At 39.7% G+C, this 24,683-nt stretch overlaps 1 protein-coding gene across 4 annotated transcripts in view; it reads left to right on the forward strand.

Annotated features, from left to right (window-relative positions):
* Nucleotides 1–816: 816 nt before the first annotated feature.
* LY75 (lymphocyte antigen 75) overlaps nucleotides 817–24,683 on the forward strand; it is a 133,093-nt gene continuing 109,226 nt past the window's right edge. For 3 of the 4 annotated variants that reach the window (XR_012375498.1, XR_012375499.1, XM_073883641.1), the window contains exons 1-7: nucleotides 817–992; nucleotides 6,318–6,689; nucleotides 12,931–13,101; nucleotides 16,201–16,365; nucleotides 20,274–20,384; nucleotides 21,519–21,662; nucleotides 23,996–24,187. Coding sequence is in view for 1 of the 4 variants with exons in the window: in XM_073883641.1 (XP_073739742.1) it covers nucleotides 899–992; nucleotides 6,318–6,689; nucleotides 12,931–13,101; nucleotides 16,201–16,365; nucleotides 20,274–20,384; nucleotides 21,519–21,662; nucleotides 23,996–24,187 (1,249 nt within the window). In the remaining 3 variants the exon portion in view is untranslated. The remainder of the gene's footprint in view (nucleotides 993–6,317; nucleotides 6,690–12,930; nucleotides 13,102–16,200; nucleotides 16,366–20,273; nucleotides 20,385–21,518; nucleotides 21,663–23,995; nucleotides 24,188–24,683) is intronic. The other variant, XR_012375500.1, reaches the window with a different exon arrangement.

Below are 24,683 nucleotides of genomic sequence, written 5' to 3' on the forward strand. Positions count from 1 at the left end.
TTCTGGGTACACACCATGTGCTTTTATGAGGTTTGAAATTACAGGACATTCACACCCAGGCAACTTAGGTCAGCCTATTTAGAATGACTACAGATCCCACAGGGAGAGGATAAATATTACTCTCACATTGCTGGTTTGGGATGCAGACTTCCACATTTCTACTGGATGATGATGATGATGATGATGATGATGATTTAATTATTAAGAAAAGGCTTACGTGCAAAGTCAGATGGTTATAAGGCCTAAATCGTTGGAAGTATTGATTTTAGGGTCACTCAAATAACTCTTGTTTTTAATTCTTTAACAATTGTGGGTGAAACTGCAGCGTGCCTTTGTTTGCACTATCCAAATACACAAGACGCAACCAAGGCCACCTGAATTCTTTGGCTTGACCGCAGCAGCAACCCTACGGGTGCAGACTTCCGCCTTTGGGGTCCGAGAGGATGTGGGTGCCTTTCCAGCCCAGCCGGGCCATGAAGTCCTCCCACACTGAGGTGCGCTACACAGAACAAGGTCCTAAACAGACCCAACCCACCCACCAGGGTGTTGCCAAGTCCCAGCAAGAGCCGCGTCTCCTCAACTTTACTGAAGAAAAGGTGGGAGCCAGGACCCCCAAGCCTGGTAGTGTGCGCGACACTGCTCTCTCGCTCCACGCGCACTTCCCGCCTCCCGGAGGGTCAGTCCTTTAGAAGGTGAGCCTAACGCTCAGCTCGCAGTCTTCCTGCCACCAATTCCACACCCTTGCTCCGCCCCACCTCGCCTGATTGGCCGAGGGCGGAGGGGGGCGTGGCCGGACCCCCCGGGGAGGCCGGCGGCAAAAGCGCAGGCTGGGCGCCTCAGGACGGGTGGGTGCCGCGTGCGCCTGAGGACCCGGTTGGACGGCTTGGGCCGGCTCAGGATGGGGACTCGCTGGGCGACCCTTCGCCGCGCGGCGGAGCTCCTCGTGCTACTCCTCAGGTGCTTCGGTCTGGCGGAGCCCTCTGGCCGCACAGGTAACCGCTGGCGCGCCAGCCCGCCAGCTGCTGGGGCCCTCGACGTTGTCAGGTCTGCCGACTTTCCTCGGTTCGGGTTAGGGCTGTGCTCCGGGTCTCGTCAACTCTGCTTGCCTCGGGGGTCCGGAACCCAAGAAGTGAGCCAGCCGAAGGGGAGTTCTGAGTAGAAGGCACTCCATGGCCTTCGGGCGCGGGGTGGAGGGCGGGGTGGGGCAGGAGCAGGAGGAGCAGGGCCTTTCTCTTGCTTGCTTCCCCGGAGTAAAAGGCTCCTCAGCACTCCCCAAACTCCATCCAGCCCATCTCGCCCCTCCTTCGCCTCTTGGTCACCTTGGCCACTCAGTGTCTAGAGGAACTGTCTACCCACAGCGCCAAGGATGATTAATGATTGCCCGACTTCGCTTGCACGATAGCCAAAGGTGCAAGTCAAAAAGGAAGTCCGGTTAAGCTATGTCTCCTAAAGTGACCATGTTCGTAATTCCGTTTTGATGCCCTCCCCGAAAGCCTTGAGCAGCGATACTTTCTTCTAATGAATGGATTTATCAGCTCCAAAACACTCCCTCGAGGCCGAGGGCCCCACGTTGGAGCTCTGGTCGCTTGCCCAGGGACCTCCTTCCTGCCTCTAACTGCGGAAGCAGGACCAGGAATAGACTCCCTTCGATGGTGATGCTGTGGGTAGTGCCAGGCTCACCATACCCCCTGGTAGCAGCCGGAGTTTGCTTTTACTTTCTTTTTGCCTTGGCAAAAGGTTCCCTGAGGACTTTCTTAGTTGTGCTGCATAGTGGGCAGTCAGTGAGCCATCACCACCTACCACTTCTGTTAACTTGCCTGTATGAGGAAGTAAAAGATGGGCAAGGAAGTTTTTTGAAAACTGTAGGTTCCCCCTTGTGGCTCTTCTTTTCTTGTGGCCCCTAAACTAAGTTACTGCCAGATATAGAGTTTTTTCAGAGAGTGATGGGAAGAAGCTTCCCAGAGTGTGAATAACATCACCCTATCTACATCAAGGACCTTTTAGTGAATACTGATCTGATTCACCCTTCTCCATTCTTCTTTGACCCTCCCTCGTGGAAACTCCCAAAAGTCCTTTACTGGCTGTGAGAATTCTATTCCACCTGCCCCACGATCCAGGGAGAGAAATTTCATTGCCATAACTAACTACAGTCAAAACACACTAACCTTTCAATCACTGAACTCTTGTTTTCCATCTACTTCTGCTTTAGTCCTACTGTTTTGTCCCCCCCCCCCCCCCAATTCCAGACCTTCTTAATTTTTGCATTCTCTACAATCCCTGGCCTTTCTCATCAACCGAAACCAAAGAACACCAGCTTAACTCCATTTTCCCTGCACTAGATCCTCATAGGTATTTGTTTTCCTGCATCCTTCCTCATCCTTAGCAGCTGTTCTGGCCAGCTTACACACACCCTCAGACCAGACTTGTGGTCCCATAAAGGGAAGCCCTGGAATTTTGAAACCCCAGCCATTTGAGTAACTTGTTTGGCAGTGTGTCAGCTTCACAATGCTGGTAATGGCATGCACTCTGTCACATGTATGCAGCTAGGTTTGTGCAGATGGTCTGGGTTGCTCAGGTGCTGAAGGAGGTCCTCTGTGTCCTTGGGGAAATGCCAATTGCTTATTTACTTTTTTTGCCTCCTTGGAGAGCTAAGAGCTTGAAATAAATCAATCCTTCTGAGACTCCTGAGGTTCTCACCAGCCCATATCACCCAATCTGAACCCGAAAGCTTTCTGACTCCTAGCAGACTGTCATGGACCCAAGGTCACTTCAGGACCTATTTTTGAACTGGCAAACCCAGACTTCTGATTCTTTCCTACTCCACCTGTACACTCTGCACACGTGGTGGTGACCACAAAATGCTTAACATTGTGAGCTGTAGAAGTTCCCCTGAAACTAAAAATGCTGCAGTCTTCATCCTTCTGCCTCTATCTCCCCCTCCATTTGTCTGTGATCATAAAATGTTGATGTCCAGCTTCTCTTTGGAATGTGCAAAGCTCTCTGGTTTAGGTAAGACAAAGGTTACCTAATGATTAGGCAACAGGAGATGGTTTTCCTTTGATGAATGTGGCATGCTAAAAATTCATTTTCAATATATGATAATGCTACTTAGTTATTTCCTCTCAGGCACCACTAGAATGTTTATATAAAATGAAGCATATAAAAATTGCTACTAGGGATGATGAGGCTTCTTTTCATCAACCTCTGCCTTTTAGATTTGCCCAAATATTTTGTGTGGAAGTAAACATTAAAATTCCATTTAGGACCAATGTAAGGTAACATGAGCAAGATACAGCATAAGGTTGTCAATAAAAAATCTGTTTTATATAAGTTGCTCTGTAATTACCTTTTCAAAGTGTAATACATTTCTGAAATATTTTATATACCCTTATTTAACAAATTTTCCTTAAAAAAGAATTATTTTCAGTCCTTCCCACTCTTCAGTCTACCATCCCAATAGGGTCACAAGACTGAGGCAGACTGAACAGCTTCTGCTAAGGATACGGAAAATATGGGGAAACATCATGAGAAGACAAGACGCTCCTTATACATTACGTATGAATACTTACACATGCATTATGTATGAAGGCTAATGGCAAGTTTTCTTAAATCATATCAGTAATTAATGTTTGTGCTAAGTGACCACTATAGATGTCAAACATTGATTATACATACTTGGTTAAAAGACAGATTTAGAAGAAGGCAAGTATTTATGACCATAGATGTTGCAATTAGGTAAGTTTGGCAACTCTTCTTTAACATACTTTCTCCATGCTACTCCACATCTCTCCTGTAGTCTTTCGGAGTTTCTACAAGCTTGTTAAGTCTGTGGGTGTCCTAGAAGTAACACATAGAGTAAATGGGAAAGGGCAATTTTTTTTCTCTTCCAAAGAGTATTTATAAAGCATCACTGTTACCTAAGTGCCCATGCCTGATACTAATAGGGTTAGAATGACCTAAAATGCTACTAGCAGTAGCAGGGCATAATAAAGTTGTGGACATCTGTTCAAGAATAATACACAATGAACTTAGCAAAGACTGGTAAAACCTACAAGGCTAGGAAAACTGTTATCTTGTGGAAACATAGGATGTTAGTACTGAAAGTGGCTTAGATATCTTATATTGTCTCTGCTTTCATCTTACATTTGGAGATACAAAGACCCTGGGGAGATTAAGCGACTTCCGCAAGGTCTCCCAGCTAACTGGTAGCTGAGGTAGGTCTTCAATCTAGGACCTCTAACTCCTTATCCCACTGCTTGTTCCACTATACTAACAGCTGTGGTAATCTATTGGATTCTGCAAAGACAACTTGAGAACTCTAGAACTCCAAACTGCAAATGTAACAAAGCCACTGCTAGCCCAGTTCACCTATCTGGGTTGGGGCACAGAGCAAAGTGTCCAGGAAAGAGAGCAATGGGACCACAGGGCAAGGGAGGGGAGGGTTCCAGCAAGGGTGGTGGATGCCTATTCTCCTGCAGAAGCAGACTTCTTTTTTTCTGCAGTAATTGCTGATACTTTGGAGTGCAAGATTTTTTTTTGGAGAAGTGAGAGAGAATAGTTTGGGAAAGAGAGAATAGTTTGAAAGACCCTCATGGGTCTGAGTAGATATTGAATATGTAGGAGGACATTGGAGAAACTGTGAGCGATCATCTAAGATAGTATGTTTTCCTTTTTATGTTAACTGTCCTCCCAAATGGTGTCCATAAAGTAGAGAATGGCAGAGAGATGTCAAAGCAGGAAGAGTGAGGGATGGAAGCTGCTATGACAAAGACACCTAACTGCAGTCCTGTGTCATATTTTAAAATACAGATTTGAAAGCAAAAGTAGCTTAATGTTTTACAGGATTTTGTGGTGGTTCCTATTGTTTCTCTTCTTGCTACTGCTGCTGCTTAAAACAAAAAATTCTCTTTAAAGTTCAAGCTGAAACGTGACTTGATTTTATAGTTATTATTGATTATATGATGAAATTTCCCCTCAAGTCCTTGATATGAGAATTTTTAACTCTGAAATCCTGTGAATTATTATTAGAAAAGGTATTTAGCACTGGTAAGATCAGTAATTGTGAAGCTGGCATCAAAATGAAAGTTCCTTTTGGGAACTAAAGTTTTACAGGTCCTTCTGCTGAATCCTTTGGTTTTTTGACACTGATTCTTTAAATTTGTGTAAAATATTTCAGTTTTACTCTCATCAACATGAACTTTTGTGCTATAACTTCAAAAAATTTTTCTTTGTAAAAGCACTGGCCAAATTGTTCGATTGTAGTTTGTTGTGACAGATGTGAATCCTGTTCCACAAGCCCAGGTGTGCAAGAAACAATGCATTACTTTATTTTTATAAAATCAAAATAAATTTTATTCTGAAGTCCCATTCCACCAAGTTAACAGAACTTCAGTTTCTGTCATCACTGAGGTCTCCCTAATTCATGAGAAACTGCAGGGAAATATTCAGGGAGGTCCCTCCTTTAGCCTTCAGCTTACACTCGTTGCTTCTGGGTTTCCCACTGTCCAAATCTACTGGGTGTTGAATTCTGTATCTCAGGTGATTTCTGGAGCTCAGGTTCAACCTCCCTAGGTGATCCACTCAGTCAGCAGCACCCCCGACCCCTCCCCACAGGCTTCCCATAACGTTCCTGAAGGTGCTATGATAGGGCAGACCACAGGTCTCTCCTATCCTCAGAATCCAGACCTTCATTTCCTCTCATCCCTTTACCCCACTATTCTACTTCTGCCCCCCAGAAGTCTTCCCATCTCCTCTGAGACACGGTAATGCCATGTAATAATTTACCCTGCCATAGTAGGTAAAGTATAAGCAAGACAGAACTGTGGTCCTGAATAGGTTCAGGATATTTTTCATTGACCACCTGTCTAAGGAAGATGAAAACTAAGGAGCTTCTTCATCTCATTAAAAAAAGGGGGGGGGGATATTTCATGGAATAACAATAACAAATATACATACTCTTCTAAGTGCTTTATAGGTATGAGCTCATTTTAACCTAACACCTTCCATATGAAGTACTATTTTACAAAGGAGGAAACTGAGGCATAGTGGTTAATTAACTTGCCCTGATCACATGGGTAATAAGTAGCAGAGGCAGACTATGAACCCTGGCAGACTGGCTCATGCTCTTAACACACACTATACTGCCTCTCTGGCTACCACTGTCCTCTGACCTTGTGTAGTGCATTGCAGTTTATAGAGGTTGGAGGGTGGGAATAGTCTGGGTGCTCAGACTCTCCTCAGCAAGCAGGGACCAAGGCACGCTGACCACAGAGTTCAGAATTCTGAAATGTCTTCCTTGACTGTCTGTCTTGACTCAGGCAATGATCCATTCACCATCGTCAATGAAAACATGGGCAAGTGCATCAAGCCACTGAATGACTGGATAGTAGCAACAGACTGTGATGGAAGTAGGGACATGGTATGGAAGTGGGTGTCCCAGCATCGACTCTTTCATTTGCAATCCCAGAAGTGCCTTGGGCTAGATATTACCAAACCCACAGATTCCTTGAGAATGTTCAACTGTGACTCCAGTGCCTTACTCTGGTGGAAATGTGAGCACCACTCTCTGTATGGAGCTGCCCAGTACAGACTGGCTCTGAAGAATGGACATGCTGTAGCAAGTACAAATTCATCTGATATCTGGAAGAAAGGAGGCACAGAGGAAAACCTCTGTGACCAGCCTTATCGTGGTGAGTATTGGAGAGGGACTTTGAGTCATTTGCCGTTGTGTTTGGTAAATGTGACATTGAACATGCACAACTGACCACAAATAAAGTCATGCATTGGTAAGGGCAGTGAGCTAGCATTCAATTCCAGGCACTGTGCATTATCATTGAGCTACCTATGTGAAATTGGTGCTACTTTTCCCCTTTTACAGGTAAGGCTAGAAGGGGTTGGGTGCCTTGTCAGAGGTCACACAGTCACTCTGTAGTAAACCAGGGATTTGGACTCTCTATGATACATGAGCATATGTATTTCCTATGATTACATTCTGAACTCCAGAGGAAAAGAAACATTAGAGTAACAGGAAATCCTTCAAACAGGATGAAATTCAAATGACCTAATAAAATCAAACCTATTCTAAGTTTAAAAAGAAGAAAAAAGAAAAACAAAAAATAAAGGAAATATATTTCTCCTTGTCTACAGATTTTTATGTAATGGAAAAACTTTAAGACCTGTGTGAGTTTATTTTTATTTTTGGCATGGCTGTCACACTTTGATGTTTGTGTTTATGATTTTAAGAGTGGACTTTTTCCTCAATTGCTTTCAAAAATAAGTACAGTTGACCCTTGAACAATGTGAAGGTTAGGGGAACTGCCCCCCATGCAGTTAAAAATTTGACTCACCCAAAACTTAACTACTAATAGCCTACTGTTAACTGGAAGCCTTACTGACAACGTAAACAGTTGGTTAACATGTATTTTGTATGCTATATATATTACATACTGTAGTCTTACAATAAGGTAAGCTAGAGAAAAGAAAATGCTATTAAGAAAATCATAAGGAGGGGCGCCTGGGTGGCTCAGTTGGTTAAGTGTCCAACTCTCGGTTTCAGCTCAGGTCATGATCTCTTGGTAGTGAGACGGAGGCCTAGGTCAGGCTCTGCTTTGAGCATGGAAGTTGCTTAAGATTCTCTCTCTCCCTCTCCCTCAGTCCCTCCCCCACTCAAGTGTGTGCATGTGTGTGCTCTCTCCCTCTCTCTCTCAAAAAAATATTATGAGGAATAGAAAATACATTTACAGTACTGTACTGTATTTATCGAAAAAACCCACATATAAGTGGACCCTTGCAGTTCAAACCCATGTTATTTGAGTGTCAACTATATATGAATATTGCCTATGAGCGAGCTGATCGTGAACTTTGCTCTGGATCTAGAAACTAGATTATAACAAATTTCCAAGTTTAAAAAGAATGAGTCAGTTAGGGCACCTGGGTGGCTCAGTTGGTTAAGTGTCCAACTCTTGATCTCATCTCAGGTCTTGATCTCAGGGTCATGAGTTCAAGCCCCACATTGGGCTCCACAAGTTGGGCTCCATGCTGGGCAGGGAGCCTACTTGAAAAAAAAAAAAAAAAGAATGAGTAGATGTAATAAGTTATCACCCAAGCAAATCTTTTTTATCATGTTGCTCTAAATTACATCAAATGTTGATATATAAATATATATTTAATCATCTCTAAGTCTTAACTATTATCTCACCTTTGCTCTTCTTTGTAAATTTACTTAGCTTTACAGAGATTTTTCTTTTCTCTCAAAGCTCATTTAAGTTAAATTTGGCCCCTTAGTCTTTTAGTTATCTGCACAAATTTCTCTCCTATAATAACTATTTCTATTTCCTATTGAAGATGCATCCATTTCTAAGATGTGAGGTTCTGCTCTTATGGGAAAATATTGGATTAGAGAATTAGAGATGGGGATTTCCTTTTCTTTAATCCTCAATCCATGAGTAGTTGAACAAGTGTTTTTGCTAGCCAGCTTCTTCCCATATATACAATGGAATATTACGCAGCCATCAAAAAGAATGAAATCTTGCCATTTGCAATGACATGGATGGAACTAGAATGTATTATGCTAAACGAAATAAGTCAGTCAGAGAAAGATTACCATATGATTTCACTCATACGTGGAATTTAAGAAACAGAACAGATGAACATAGGGGAAGGGAAGGAAAAATAAGATAAAAATGGAGTGGGAGGCAAACCATAAGAGATTCTTAACTATAGGGAAAAAACTGAGGGTTGCTGGAGGGAAGGTGGTTAGGGGGATGGGGTAAATGGGTGATGGGCATTAAAGAGGGTATTTGCTGTAATGAGAGCACTGGGTGTTAAAGGCAAGTGATGAAACTAAATTCTACCTCTGAAACTAATGATACACTATATGTTAACTAACTTGAATTTAAATAAAACCTAAAAAGAAAAAAAAAAGAAGCAGTTGCTTTCTGAATACCACTTAATGGCAAGTTTAAATTTTGCCTTTTGAAAATCTTTCTCTAACTTGGCAGCTAAGAGAGAATTTTCTTGGCAGGGCTCTCTCTGTCTCCTGCCCCAAGTTCTTTTGAGGGATATAGTTGTAATTGTAAATTCCTTCAGTCCCCCAAATTTCAGTCTAACTGGTTTTCTTTGTAATCCTATGGTTTTTATTTTATGCATTTGTAATTTTCTCCTGAGAAGGGGACCTGCTCATTTCACACAGCTGCCCAAATGATCAGTAGCACAAAAAAGTTTAAGAACCCACCTAGGGTACCACCTCAGAGAGAACTTAAACAGTGCCTCCAGCAAGAGCCCACAGGCATAAAGTATTTCCTGACCTTACCAGAGACAATATTTGGAACACTGAATTTTCAAATAAGAAATTTAGAGATTTCTGAGAAAAGGCTCACATAGCTCTGACTCATCGCCACATACCTCCAGTTTTAATTTGCACAGAAGCCAGGGTCAAACCTGCCTCCTCCATTCCTTTCCAGGTGATTGGTACCATCTAAGTCGTGTATGTTGGAAATCTACAAGTCACTGTAGAGTGTCCTGCTTTCCTCTCTCACCATTTAAATTTAATCACATATTAAGTCTTGGAAGTTTTACTCTTTTAAATTTATGTAGTCCCTTCCTCTTCTCAGATTAGAGACTACTGTCTGAAGTTAAGGACTTTATCAGGGACTGCTATGTCAGACTCCCCATATTAGTTTCTGCCCCACCTTTTGTCCAGCTTTATAGAGATAAGAAAGATAAGATACCTGAGTCCCAAAAGAGTGAAGTCCAAGGTTATCCAGCTTGTTAGAGCAAGGCTACCATTCAAAACCATGATTGAATTCCCCAAATATAGCTTTTTTTATTTCTCCCTTGGTTTTTGCTCTATAAATATTTTTTATAAATTTTTTTACGTCTAATATAAGAAAAATTATTTGTCATTGTGTCCTGGGTTGCCTTTCTCTCCAACCCCCACCCTGTGTGAGTCATGTTCATCTGAGAGAAAACTTTAGTTGTATAAATGTTATGAATGAATTGCTTTTGACTAGCATCCAGATATGCATTTATATCAATCATTAAGATATCTTGAGCTCACTCACACTCTTCAAATTTTGAATATTTGGCAAATCCAGAGGAAAATGACTGAACTGTCTACATTTTGAACAACTCTTAGGAGCCTGCCAACCTCTTTGACCACTAAAGCTATTTTGCCTCAATGAAGAAATTGTTAGTTTTCCATGTAAGTGATTCAACTCACAAATTTGTACCTATTGCAGGATATGCTGTTGTTTTAAGAGTGCTATCATCATAAATTCACACAGAAGATTCTTCTCAGGAAAAGCCTGTCTCCCTAGAGAAACACATGGGATTTAAGAGGTCCAGTAGCAGTGAAGAATGTGTGAGAATAAAACTCTTCCTGAATAGTTAGCATAATTTAGCTGCTACTGATGTCGTGGTTGTTATATGCTTATCATTCTTCAAAGGATGTTGTGAATAGGAGAGATTTTTAATTGAAACCCAGCTTTGAGCTATGAAACATAACTTGAAACCTGAGAAGGCAGCCATTAAAGTCACAAGGTGTCCTTAACATGTCAAGGACTCTAATTAGAGAGCCAGTTCTCATGCCTGTCACTTACAGTTTACTGAATGTCTTACTTAACCACACTGCAAAAATGGGGATTTCACAAAAAAGTATAATACTTGCCCTATTAATCTCACAGGTTTACAGTAAAGAGGAAGTAAAAGAAATGTATGTGAAAGCACTTTGTATAACAGAAACACAAGATTTTTTAGGAAGAAAGTGATGGTTCTTCAAGTAATAGTTGCTGGGCTCAGGGACTCCTTTTAATTGATGTAATATGGGAAGAGAAGTGGCCATGAGCTTTTGGGAACTTTGGTATCATTAAAAATGAAACATAGGGGGACGCCTGGGTGGCTCAGTTGGTTAAGCGGCTGCCTTCGGCTCAGGTCATGATCCCGGGGTCCTGGGATCGAATCCTTCGTTGGACTCCTTGCTCAGCGGGAAGCCTGCTTCTCCCTCTGCCTGCTCTGCCTGCCGCTCCCCCTGCTTGTGCTCTCTCTCTCTCTCTCTGACAAATAAATAAATAAATAGTGAAACATAGGTAATAAGCAGATTCCCTATAAAATATAAGGTCAAATTACTCTTTAACAGAAGTATCCTGTCCAAAATCATTTATGTCAGAGGAAAACAAAACCAATATTCTTTAAAAGATTGTTTGCAAATAAAAGCATCTAGATTATTCTTACTTTTTGCTGTACTGCTGCTTAATATATTCTAAAATGTTAAATTAAGTCTCATACTTCAGTTAAATAAACATTTGAAAATGATAAAGAATGTGGAATCAAATACCATCTTAAGCGCACTTTTTTTGTATTTTATTTTATTTTTTTATTTTATCATGTTAATAACCATACATTACATCATTAGTTTTTGATGTAGTGTTCCATGATTCATTGTTTGCGTATAACACCCAGTGCTCCATTCAATACGTGCCCTCCTTAATGCCCATCACCAGGCTAACCCATCCCCCCACCCCCTCCCCTCTAGAACCCTCAACTGGGTTGAGAGAAAGAGTCCATAGTCTCTCATGGTTCGTCTCCCCCTCCGATCTCCCCCCTTCATTTTTCCCTTCCTACTGTCTTCTTCTTTTTTTAACATATAATGTATTATTTGTTTCAGAGATACAGGTCTGTGATTCAACAGTGTTACACAATTCACAGCGCTCACCATAGCACGTACCCTCCCCAGTGTCCATCACCCAGCCACCCCATCCCTCCCACCCCCCACCACTCCAGCAACCCTCAGCTTGTTTCCTGAGATTAAGAATTCCTCATATCAGTGAGATCATATGCTATATGTCTTTCTCTGATTGACTTATTTCTTAGGCACACTTTTAAGCATATCTGTGAGACATTTTAATGGACCCTAATAGCCTGATAAAGGGTGATGAGATCTGACTATTATGCTTTACCCAATAGGCATCATTTGATCTGATAATGACCTTGGTTTTAAACAAATTAAGGATATGGATAAAGGTAACCAAAATAATTACACAGTTAGCTGTCCTAATAAAACACCTTTCCAAGAGAACTGTTATCCACAAAAGTATTGAGCACTTCCTTTAGTATTTCTAAGCATACTTTGAGGTCGGAATAATTTTTTCAGTTCCTCTCCACGTACCAGGGGAAATTATTTTAAAATGAAAAACTAGTTCTGCTACATCGCTGGCCACCAGCTAGTCCCATGACTGCCCAGCTAAAGCTGGTTCTTTTATAACATGAATTACCATGCCCTGCTCCTCTCCAAGAACCTTCTCAGAGATCCAGCTCTTCTTTCCCCTGCTTCTTGAGACACACAACCTCAATTCTACCACCAATCAGTGAACAATGGGGCTATGTGTCCATCTGTCTAACTACAGTTGGTTCCAAAGTCCATACCCACCCTCAGTGATTCCAGGGGATTTTTCTGGCCCCAGTCTTACTAAAGAAAATGAAATAGAATGTAAATTTAGTCTCATGCAGGGCACTCCTTCTGGTGAAGTTCTCTGCCACCCATGGTAATCAGTTGATCCCTGCTGAATCAAGCCAGGATCGTTTAGCTCTTCATCACACCACAATAAATGAAGCTTTACATGGATTATCTCATTGAATCCTCTTGAACAAACCTATAAGCTATATACGATTATTCCTAAGTAACAAATATAGAAACTGAGGCTAATAAAAGTTGAAGAGCTTGCCCACAGCCCCACAGTTGAGCCAGCATTCAAGTTCAGAGCTGAATGCTGCATCCATGCTCTGAATTTTCACACTGTGTGGCCTACTTAGATACTGTATTCTCTTAAGTGAAAACAGCAATCTTTCTCTCACAGAAAATTTAGGAATCAGTTAACTGAAGGTGACTGTCCAGTTTTTAACTTTCCTTTCCTCTACTTCCTCCCCATACCACAGAGATATATACCAGAGATGGGAACTCCTATGGAAGACCTTGTGAATTTCCATTCTTAGTTAATGGGACCTGGCATCATGAGTGCATTTTTGATAAAAATTATGGTGGGCCATGGTGTGCAACCACCTTAAATTATGAATATGATCAAAAGTGGGGCATCTGTTTAAAACCAGGTATGTATGGGCTAGCAGGCTTTATATATGAAAAGAAAATGGATACCATTTATGTGAGACCAAAGGAAGGAAGAAGGAAGAGTCTGAGATAACTCAAAAATGACTGCAACAAATATTATCCTAGAGAAGGTATGTATTTGAGGAGAGAAAAGGAAGTAATGTGTAGCTATGAACTTGCTTTCAGAAGTAGGCCAAGGAAAGAACCAAGAGAAGATTGTGCCATGGAAGACAAAGGAGGAGGGAATGTTCTATAGCACAGATGCCTCAGGAAGAGGAAGTGGAAAAGGCATGAGCAGTTAGGAAATTGCTGCTGACCTTTGCTACAGCAGTTTCAAAAGACCAGTGGTCATAGAAGCCAGGTTATCGTGGGCTGAAGTGTGAACAAGAAGTAGAGAGAGCCTCTTAAGTTTTATGGAATAGAAAAAGAGCGAGGATGGTGGTTTTGGGGGGTAGATAGGTTGAAGAAAAACTGTTCGTTTGGTAGAGACTTAAGTATATTTATGGCCTAAAGCAAAGAGGGACCAAAGAGACCTATATCCCTGGTCCTCTCAAAATTAGTGACACTGTTCTCCTGCCATTTCTTTATGTTGGGCAGAGCATTTTTTCTAATTGCTTCTTACTAGAAGCAAACTACTCAGGGTGTGCTAAAGAATTCACTGTTCTTTAGAAAGAGAGAGAGACCAACGTAGCAGTGGCATCATGATCTGGTATATAACAGACATATTTTCTTACCAGTCAGGTGGGAGTTACAGGTCATAGTACCTGGTATGTGATAAGTGCTCCAGATTAATTGGGCAATAGTTTGGAAGAGTGTCTAATAAAGAGAAAGGGAAAAGCTCCAGACCTGGGTAATAATAGTTAATACTTATAGGGCCCTGCCGAGTGTCAGGTACTATTCTAACCACTCAAACTATATTAACCCATTCAGTCTTCACACAACCCTCTAAGGTAGGTACCACTAATTATCCCCATTATACAGATGAGCAAAGTGAGGTGCAGGGGAGTTATAGCATTTGCCTAAGGTCACATAGCTAATACATTTTAGAGCTAGGATTCAAATCTAGGAAATCCAGTTCTGAAGTCCTTGACCCAAACAAATACACTAGAATGCCTCATTCAGTAGCCAATCTGGTGGTATTACTAATGCTGATCCCTCCTTAAAGGAAGCTGAGCTTCAAAATGAAGAGTTCTAAGCAACTAGAAGAGGTTATACTGAGCCAGTGGTTCTGCAGCAGAATCACTTGGAAAGTATGTTAGAACAAAGATTTCTAGGGGCCCACCTCTAGAAATTATAATTTGGTAGATTTGGAGTGAGGCCCAAGAATTTGCAGTTCAGTGAGTTCCCAGGTGATGCTGATGATGCTGGTCTGGGGACCACACTTTGAGAATTACTGTTCTAAGTAGAAGCACAGGGTTTTCAACACCCAGAAGCTACCGAAAGATAAAAGCCAATATTTGTTTCAGCTACAGTTGATATCAGGCAGAGTTTGGTCAACTAGTCATTGATTTCATTTAAACCTCACTATAGTCTGGATCCAAAATTTTAGATGTGAAAGGGAGCTTAGAGGTTATCCAGTTGCAAACCCTCATTTCTCAGGTGAGGGGCAGCAGATGCAAATTGATGACACAGCCTGTCAGGGTCAGAACACATTTGTATGGAGTCTGGTGGAGATTCCAGAATTCCTGACCCTCATTCCCCAGTGTACTTATTCCACTCTACCTTGCTTCCTTGACTGTCATTAGTCTCAGTATCTAGCTTCCTTTGGGTGGTGGGGGTGAGAATGGGAGTATTCATATACCTCTCAGAGTTATTTTTAGGGAAGAAGCAAGACTGTGAGTTTCTCAAAACCAAGGATGGCTAAACCATGTACATTATATTTTATAGCAAACATACTGCCATCCCACTGGAAGCTTCTGGATTTACAGGCATAAGGCCCCAGGGGTAATAAGGAAACTTTAGGCGATGTACTTGCAAATCCACATATTTTGTTTTCATCAAATGTCACATCCACCTCTGTTGCTATTTAGGCCATTCAAAAGTGGCTGAAGAAGCAGTGTATGCCGTTCAGAAGATCAAGACCAGATTTAGAGACCAGAGCTCTGATTATAGCTCTGCCACAGACACTTCTAGACCTTTGTTTCCATCTGTGAAATGAAAGCATTAGACAAGATGATCTCAATGGGCCCTTCCAGCTTGAAAGGCCATGAGTCTAACGTGTGATGGGTGACGGGTTATGGTAGGCCCTTTGGAAAACTCCCTGAGTGGAACCTGGGACACACTTGGCACAGTCTATATTGGGTTTCCTCTTCTAGAGAGTACATGAGAGTCTCTAAGTATATTTTCAAACCAGTTGTGTCAAGACCTATATAGCTCATCTAAGAAATAATTTGAAGGGTTTTTGTCTGAAGTTATACTTGCTTTTTAGATTTTTGTTAGAGAAAATAATATGCACATTATACAACGAACATGTATGTCTGTATACATATGCACACGTATGTCTACATAGACATCTGCAATACTGGTTATATAATATTATGTGTCGTATATTAAATCATCTGTTAAAACATTAAGGATAAATTTAGATTGAGTTTTTCAAATAAGGTAGTCACTTGGGTTCTAAATCTTGGTGTTGAAGCAGCATGTCTGCACACACGCACACACACACACACACACACACACATACACACAGTGGTTTCACTGCAGGCTGTAGGCAAACTCCTCTGCAGTCCGCCACCATCTTCAAGTGAGCTTGTTTTCCATCAGCTCAGGAGTTTGACAATGTGAACACATTTGAAGACTCCTGCATTTCAGCAGAGGGCAGGCATGGGCTAAAATATGGCATTATAATTGATAGAGGATAAAGGGAGAGTAGAGAATAGGAGAGTTGAAGCTTTAATCAGCCAAAGTCATTTAGTTCCCATGACTTCAATTTCTTTGTGTAACCAAAGAATCAAAATATAGTCTAGTCGAACAATAAACTTCAATTTTAGTGTATCCTAAGAGTATGGAAAATGAATTGCAATATTGGTAAGCATTGTTAGTAATATAAAACATTATGCCCTTACTTTATGATCACTAATATATCTTTTTATCAACAGAAAATGGCTGTGAAGATAACTGGGAAAAGAATGAGCAGACTGGAAGTTGCTACCAATTTAATACTCAGGCAGCTCTTTCTTGGAAGGAAGCTTATGTTTCATGTCAGAATCAAGGAGCTGACTTACTGAGCATCAGCAATGCTGCTGAATTAACTTATCTTAAAGGTAAGTTTGCATGTGGTAGAGCAAATTGCTGGGATTGTAAAGATGCCGTCTGTCTACCTCTATTTTCATATCCAGGTATGTTGTTTTGTATATATATTTTTCTATCTTTTCTTAAATGTCAACACTGAAGCCCACAGGCAGAAAGGTATGAATATAATCCTATTCTATCCATTGAAAATGCATTTCATGTTTGAGACTGAAAAGAGGGTAATGTTCAGAAAATGGAGTGAGGTAGTGAGATTAAACTGCTACCCTAAGCCTAACTGACAAGATTTCTTAAAAGGTGAACATTAAACTCTTTGAACATTGAAAAGTAGAGAAATTAAGGAAGGTGACGAAGATGGCTGAGTCATACCAGAGGCCTCAGGGAAAGGTCCTTGTGTTGAGTAGAGGAGTGCCATTCTCAGAGGCGAGGAGAGGACTAAGAAAATCTTAAAGTGGATTTAATCAAGGGACACATTGAGTGGATGGGATTTTGTTTTATTTTGTTTGTGTGGTGATGGTGGGAATTCTTAAATTTTTAATTATGAAAACATATATACAGAAATAGAAAATAACCTGAAAGAAACCTGTGTAACCACCACCCTGACTTTACACACTTTTTATACACTTAACATTTTGTCATATTGCTTTGCATTGATTGATTCCCTGCTTCCCTCCCTTTAAAGAAATATAATGATTTTGTTTTTGTTTTAAGATTTTATTTATTTATTTGACAGAGAGAGACCCAGCGAGAGAGGGAACACAAGCAGGGGGAGTGGAAGAGGGAGAAGCAGGATTCCCGTGGAGCAGGGAGCCTGATGCGGGGCTCGATCCCAGGACCCTGGGATCATGACCTGAGCCAAAGGCAGATGCTTAACCCACTGAGCCTTCCAGTCGCCCCAAAATAAAATATTAACAGAGTTAAAGCTCCATGTCCATCTCTCAAAATAACCATTCTTTGAGTACTTTTACAACATATATATGTCTAAGTACTATATATGTTTTCATTATACTATTGTTCTGTTTTTAAATGATACAAATGCTTATTTGCCCATATGTAAGTTTACCATTGTCATCTGCTGCTGTAAAGTATTGCATTGTATGAATAAACCACAACTTATCCATTCTCCTATTGAGAAACAGGCTATTTTCAGCTTTTCCTATTGCAAGGAACATCCCCATATGTGCCTCATGGGGCAGACATGTATGAGAGTTTCTCTAGAGTAGGAATTGCTGAGTCATGGGGTGCACATCTCTTCACCTCTACCCAAAAATTCTGAATTGCTTTCCAAAGGGGCTGCATTCATTTACACCTCCATTAGCACCTGGTGTTATCAGACTTTGTTGGCCAAAGTGATGAATGTGAAATGGTATTTCATTTTTCTTTTATATTTTACTGATAATTCATGTGGTTTTGTGTCTCTTGTTTATTAGGCATTCAGGTTTTCAGCTTATAATCTGCCGGTTGATATCCCTTGCCTATTTTCTGTTGAGTTGTTTGGCTTTTCCTTATTGATCTATTATAGTTCTTTACATATACTTATCTTTTCTTGTAGTATTACAAATATATTTTCCTAGTCTTTGGTCTTTTTACATTTGTTGCTTCTTATCATTTAAAAATATGTTAGTTTTAATTTGGTCAGTCAATCTTTTCCTTAATGTTTTGTGCTTATTTATATTACTTAGCAAATTCTTTCTTAGCCCTAATATGATAAACATATCCTCTCATTTTTCTTCCAAAAGTTTATAATTTTGCTTTTCATATTTATATCCATAATCCATCTGGAATAAAATTTCTAGAAGTGGGAATCTAATTTATCTTTCTCTGCATGGATGTCAGCTGACCAAGTACTATTTATTTCACATTTTTCCCTCAGATTTATTATGCCACCTCTCATAAATATAAACTCCCCTATTACATGTGGGTTATTTCTAGGCTCTCCATCCTATTCCTTTGGTCTGCTTGTCTGCTGTGTGTCTATTCCACACTGTTTTAATTATGCCAGCTGCATCGTATATATGGATGAGCAAGTCCTCTCATATTTTCTCTTGAATTGCATTGGCTTTTTTTTAATCACTTAATCTTTTCTATGAATTTAAGGATCACCTTATTAATCTCAATGAAAAACTTTATTGGGACTTTGGAATTGCATTGAATTATAGATTAATTAAAGAGGTACTGCGTCACTACATTATTAAGTCTTCTCATCCATGAAAATGGTATGCCTTTCTACTTATTTGTGACATCTTTTATGAATTCAGTAAAATTGTATATCTTTTTTGGGGGGATTAATTCTTTTTTTTTATTATGTTATATTAATCACCATACATTACATCATTAGTTTTTGATGTAGTGTTCCATGATTTATTGCTTGCGTATAACACCCAGTGCTCCATTCCGTACATGCCCTCTTTAATACCCATCACCAGGCTAACCCATCCCCCCACCCTCCCTAGAACCCTCCATTTGTTTCTCAGAGTCCATAGTCTCTCGTGGTTCGTCTCCCCCTCTAATTCGCCCCCTTCATTTCTCCCTTCCTACTATCTTCTTCTTCTTTTAACATATAATGTATTATTTGTTTCAGAGGTACAGGTCTGTGATTCAACAGTCTTGCACACTTCACAGCGCTCACCGTAGCACATACCCTCCCCAATGTCTATCACCCAGGCACCCCATCCCTCCCACGCCCCACCACTCCAGCAACCCTCAGTTTGTTTCCTGAGATTAAGAATTCCTCAAAGCAGTGAGATCATATGATACATGTCTTTCTCTGATTGACTTATTTCGCTTAGCACAATACCCTCCAGTTCCATCCACATCGTTGCAAATGGCAAGATTTCATTCCTTTTGATGGCTGCATAATATTCCATTGTATATATAGACCACATTTTCTTTATCCATTCATCTGTTGATGGACATCTTGGCTTCCATAGTTTGGCTTTTGTGGACATTGCTGCTATAAACATTGGGGTGCACGTACCCCTTTGGATCACTACATTCCTATCTTTTTCCATCAGAGTATTGCACATTTTTTAATAGAAACTTTATAAACAGAAAGTTTTTATTTTATTTTTTAAAAGTTAAGAAACCCTGGGCACCTGGGTGGCTCAGTTGGTTGAGTGATCAACTCTTGATTTTGACTCAGGTTGTGATCTTAGGGTTGTGGGCTCGAGCCCCACATCAGGCTCCACCCTCCTTCTACCCCTCCCCCCACTCTTGCTTTCTCTCTCTAAAATAAATAAATAAATCTTGTTTAAAAATCAAGAAACTCAAGTTATTGAGTCTCTGATGATTTGACAATGATGTTTCAGACTGAGGACTAAATGCTTTTCAGACATTATCTTATTTAATACCATATAACAACGCTATGAGGTATAGGTATTTTTATTATGCTCACTTGGCAGATGAGGAATGTAAGGATCAGAGAGGAAATGTAACTTGTTCAAGGTCACCCACAAGTAATTAGCAGAGCCAAAATTTGAACACAATCAGTCTGACTTGAAAACAAGTTTATCCTGCATGTATGTGCATTTACTTTTTATAAGACTAGTAAGTTCTTTAAAGGAAGAGGTGGGTCTCATGGGTTGTTTTTTTCCCTTTTGCACAAAACTCTAAGCATTTTTTCTATATATAAAACAAATACCTATTGACTAATTCAGATAAATCCTATCACACTGTTTTATAATAAATATAAATATTTGGTAAATTCAAACTATGAGTAAAACCCTAGTATCTCCAGGTAAATTAAATAATTTAATCATCATTACAGTCTCATAAGACAAGTATTTTTATGAAACTGGATAGATTCCTGACTTACAATCAATCAAGGCCTTCAGATATTTTTGCTATTAGTAGAAACTTAAGTCTGACTTAGATAATAATTTAGGTAATTTTGTCACTTGTTAAAATTATATGATTCTTACAGAAAAAGAAGGCATTCCAAGAATTTTCTGGATTGGCTTAAATCAGCTATACTCTGCTAGAGGCTGGGAATGGTCAGACCACAAGCCATTAAACTTTCTCAACTGGGACCCAGGTAACTGCTCCCTCCTCCACCTACTATGCACAGAGCAAAAGCTTCAAAAAAGTAAATAAACAAAAGCATCCCACTCACTGACAGCTTATAAAAATTTCAAATCTTGACAACTGTTGTTATGGTTACTTCTCCAAAGAATTTTTTCCCCTAATTCCTTCTTTACTGTGATACCATTATAGCCAAGTTGAACCATATCATGGATAACTGAGCATTTGTCTCTAACCTTTACAGCAACCTACATTTTTAAGTAACAGCAGAATAAACCCCATCACATGGCCTAGAAGCTGTTCTGTGTCCCTCAGGCGACTTGACGTGTCTATGACTAACCTGTGTTGTTTCATCTGCAGCTCAAATCCATACAGAAATATGTTCTCATTTTAAAACTCTTGGGGTCTCGTACGGTAGTGCTCAAGTACTAACAACATAATGGCTGTATTTTATTACACAGATGAGTACCTTAAAGAAAATTTTATAGCGAATAAAACAAACAAAATCCTACTTAGCCAAAAGATTTTTCTCCCCAAAAGAAGTTTAGATACCTTTTAAAAAAAAAATAAAATCTTGGGCTTCTGACAAATGTAGAACCTAAAAGTTAACACTAGCTTCAGTATGAAAGTATTCTGTACACATAAAAGAAAAATGGGTTAAGTGCAATAAAATACCAATAGGTCATTTTAGTTTAATGAAACTTTATTATTAGTGAATAAATTCTCTATTATCTCAGTAAATAAAATCTTTAAAGATAATTTAACTTTTAATTCAAGGTCTTAAGGGCATTACAGAATCATAAATTAGAATATTTATTGTATAGAGTAGAAGAATAAGAGCTACTGTCTGCAGAGTATGATATGGAAATTGATTGGGGGCAGAGGTTTGTTTTTGATTTTTGGTTTTGTTTTTTAAGTTAACTATACTGTGTCATAGTATTTGGCCCTGGATCCTGTATTTTAGAAGGAAGACATATTTAAGCACATGGGTGTCCATTGAAGCTTATACATCTCAATTTAGTAGAAGGTTTAACTATTTTATGAGTTTCAATAAAAACAGAAAATTAGGAATACAAATTATTTTTTCTAACCACCACTCTGGGCCTAACCTTCTCTTTCTAATTCTTTGAAAATTCTACTGTTTAAGATATGCCTAGTGCACCTATGATAATAGGCGGATCCAGCTGTGCAAGAATGGACGCCATGTCTGGTCTATGGCACAGTTTTTCCTGTGAAGCTCAATTGCCCTATGTCTGCAAGAAACCATTAAATAACACAGTGGAGTTAACAGGTATCTTTTTCATTTCCTTGTGCAAGTAGGTCTTCAAATTATAGTTTTGTGAAGTCAAGTAAATCCATTTCAGATATCTAATTCTACCTTTCCTTCACCTGTTACTGCCAATGCCAAAAACTACTTCATTTAGACCCTGTGGTTGGATATTAACTTTATATGTGTAAAGCTTTGGTTTGGTATATATATATATATATATATATATATAAAAGTATATATATATATATATTTTTTGTATATATATATTATATATATATATTTTATATATATATATATAAAAGAAGGCAGAGGTATTCTATGTAAGAAATACATTTCTGTTCACAGGTGGCTCTTTTTTCTTTGGAACAGTGGTGCTCAGAGTATGGTTCCTAGACCAAGAGTATCAGTATCACCTGTACCTGTTTGAAATACAAATTCTTAGGACCCACCCCAGACTTACTGAATCAAAAGTTCTGCGGGCCCCAAAAATCTGTGTTTTAAGAAGCCTTCCTGGAGATGTTGATGCACACTCAGGTTTTATGTATGACCTGCCCCTGTAAGAAGTAGAAAAGGAATGGATGAGGGAACTCTTCTAGGGTTTCCAATTCCTGCCCCATGATGCCCACCTCTGCTGTGTCCTTCTTTGCCAGGCTGCTTCTTTAGGTTGTTGTGTTGATAAATCAGGTAGAAAAGGGGAGGTGCAGAAGGACAAAATGTGTACAAGGAGGGTTTTGTTTTGTTTTTCAAGGGATTTCAGGGATAAGAGAAACATGGAACAGTTGAAGTTTCTGAGGTGCAGAGAAACTTCAGAAGCCTTTGAAAGAATAAGAAGAGTGTCCTTACTGTCTTGCACGAGCCCCACCACATAGCTGGTATTTGATTAAATCCTCCTGAATAAGAAAAACTATTACTCAAAACTGGGAGGGAAAAAAAGGAGGTTTTAAAATGTCTTGTTTAAAGAATGTTGGGGGAAGGGAATAAAATTTCTTATCCACATAGGAGCATAAAGCTATTTTTTAAGGCTAAAAAATAAATATATAGAATAAAGATTGTCAGGAGGTGTTTTATTAAAATATAGGGGGAAGATGAACATTCATCTTCCAAGTTGATTCAAACCAAATTTAGTCCACACAACAAAAAGCATAATAGAAAAGACAGCACAGATGAAAATAAACCAGGGTGACTGATGATAGATCAAATAAATATGCTGTAGTAGCAATTATTAAGTAAATCATGATGTTTCCACATGATCGAGTAATATGCATTTATTAAAATAACTGTGCCAACAGGAAAATACAAGAGCAGAGCAAAATGATATGCCTACTTATCATTTTAATCTTGTAAAAATATGTATTCACAGAGACAAAGACTAGAATAGGAAAATGTTTGTTCTAAGTTCAATTATGGGTATTTTTTCCTCTGTTCCTTTATCATAATTGTAAAATAAAATAATAATAATAATAATAATAGCAGCAAGTGCTCTCTCAGAAACTTAAAATTGAGTTATCTCGCAAGTGTGAGAAGCTAACTGGACCTGAATTTTATCTTTAAATGAAGAATAAACTGTCCACATTTTTAAGATGCTGTGTTTTCATACAACAGACATTCCAAACAGTTTAGAATCCATGAAGTCTGAGTAATTGACTTAATTTCTAATTCTATTAACAAGGATAGAAGTATTTTGTGCGGTTTTATACCTCAGTCTTTTTCTCCAGTCTTTCTTGACCATCATCTGAGTGAGTTTTAACGTGGTCAAAACAAAGAATCACTAATTGCATGAGGACGTAAGTCTAGTGGCGGGAAGGAAAGAAGAGGTCCAGAGAGGTCCTGTGCCCTTTCCCTTGAATTGCTATCTTCTCTTTCATGTGGAGTTTATAAATGTTTTACTCTATTCCTTAAATCTCTGTCCTTTGTCCAATGGTAGGCATGAATGCACATCCCCTGCTAATCTGACCATACATGATAGGAGGCTGGACTTCATAACCTCTCAAAGTCAGAGATTGGAGGGGAACCTAACAAATCCCCATACCAAGGAAGATTGGTCAGCAACTGGCTTACCCCACACAATTCTCCTGTCTGTTAGGACTAAGGGCAGTCCCTCCTCAAATAGTCAGAGCCTAATCATGTAGCACATTTGTATCACATTACAGTCATATCATTATCTTTACCCCTGCAGTCATTCTTATGATGCTATGTAGAATGAAGCAACACATAAATTCATGTCCCTGTGCTATTTGACATCCCATTCCCCAGTTTTCCAGAATCTTGATGATTTAAGAAGGAAGAATTTGCAATGTTATTGATTCAAAATAGATGTATCTTTACTGGAATATAAATAGCTGCTTTTCCTGCAGATATTTGGACATATTTAGATACACACTGTGATGCAGGCTGGCTGTCAAATAATGGGTTTTGCTATCTGCTGGTAAATGAAAGTGATTCCTGGGATAAGGCACATACGAAATGCAAAGCCTTGAGCGGCGATCTCATCAGCATTCATTCTTTAGCAGATGTGGAGGTGGTTGTCACAAAACTCCATAATGGGGGTAAGTTTTTAAAATATCCTATTTGATCGGTTTAAAACATTCTAAAGTACCCCTATTTTTAGACTCTTGGTGGGAATGAAAGCTTACAATTTGATCCTTACAGATCAGCACTGTCCAATAGCATTTTCTGTGATGATGGAACTGTTCTCTAATCTGTGCTGTCCAGTACAGCTGCCACCAGCCATTTGTGGCTTGTGAACACTTGCAATGTAACTGAGAAACTGATTTTTACTTTTATTTAATTTTAATTTAATTTACAAATAGCCACATGTTGGGGCGCCTGGGTGGCTCAGTCGGTTAAGCGGCTGCCTTCGGCTCAGGTCATGATCCCGGCGTCCTGGGATCGAGGACCACATCCGGCTCCCTGCTCAGCAGAGAGCCTGCTTCTCCCTCTCCCTCTGCCTGCCGCTCTGCCTACTTGTGCTCTCTATCTCTCTGTCAAATAAATAAATAAAATCTTTAAAAACAAACAAACAAACAAACAAAAACAAATAGC

This window comes from Callorhinus ursinus, unplaced genomic scaffold (assembly GCF_003265705.2).
Source record: "Callorhinus ursinus isolate GAN/ISIS: 27379988/994484 unplaced genomic scaffold, GSC_fseal_2.0 scaffold2, whole genome shotgun sequence".
Taxonomy (NCBI): Eukaryota; Metazoa; Chordata; class Mammalia; order Carnivora; family Otariidae; genus Callorhinus; species Callorhinus ursinus.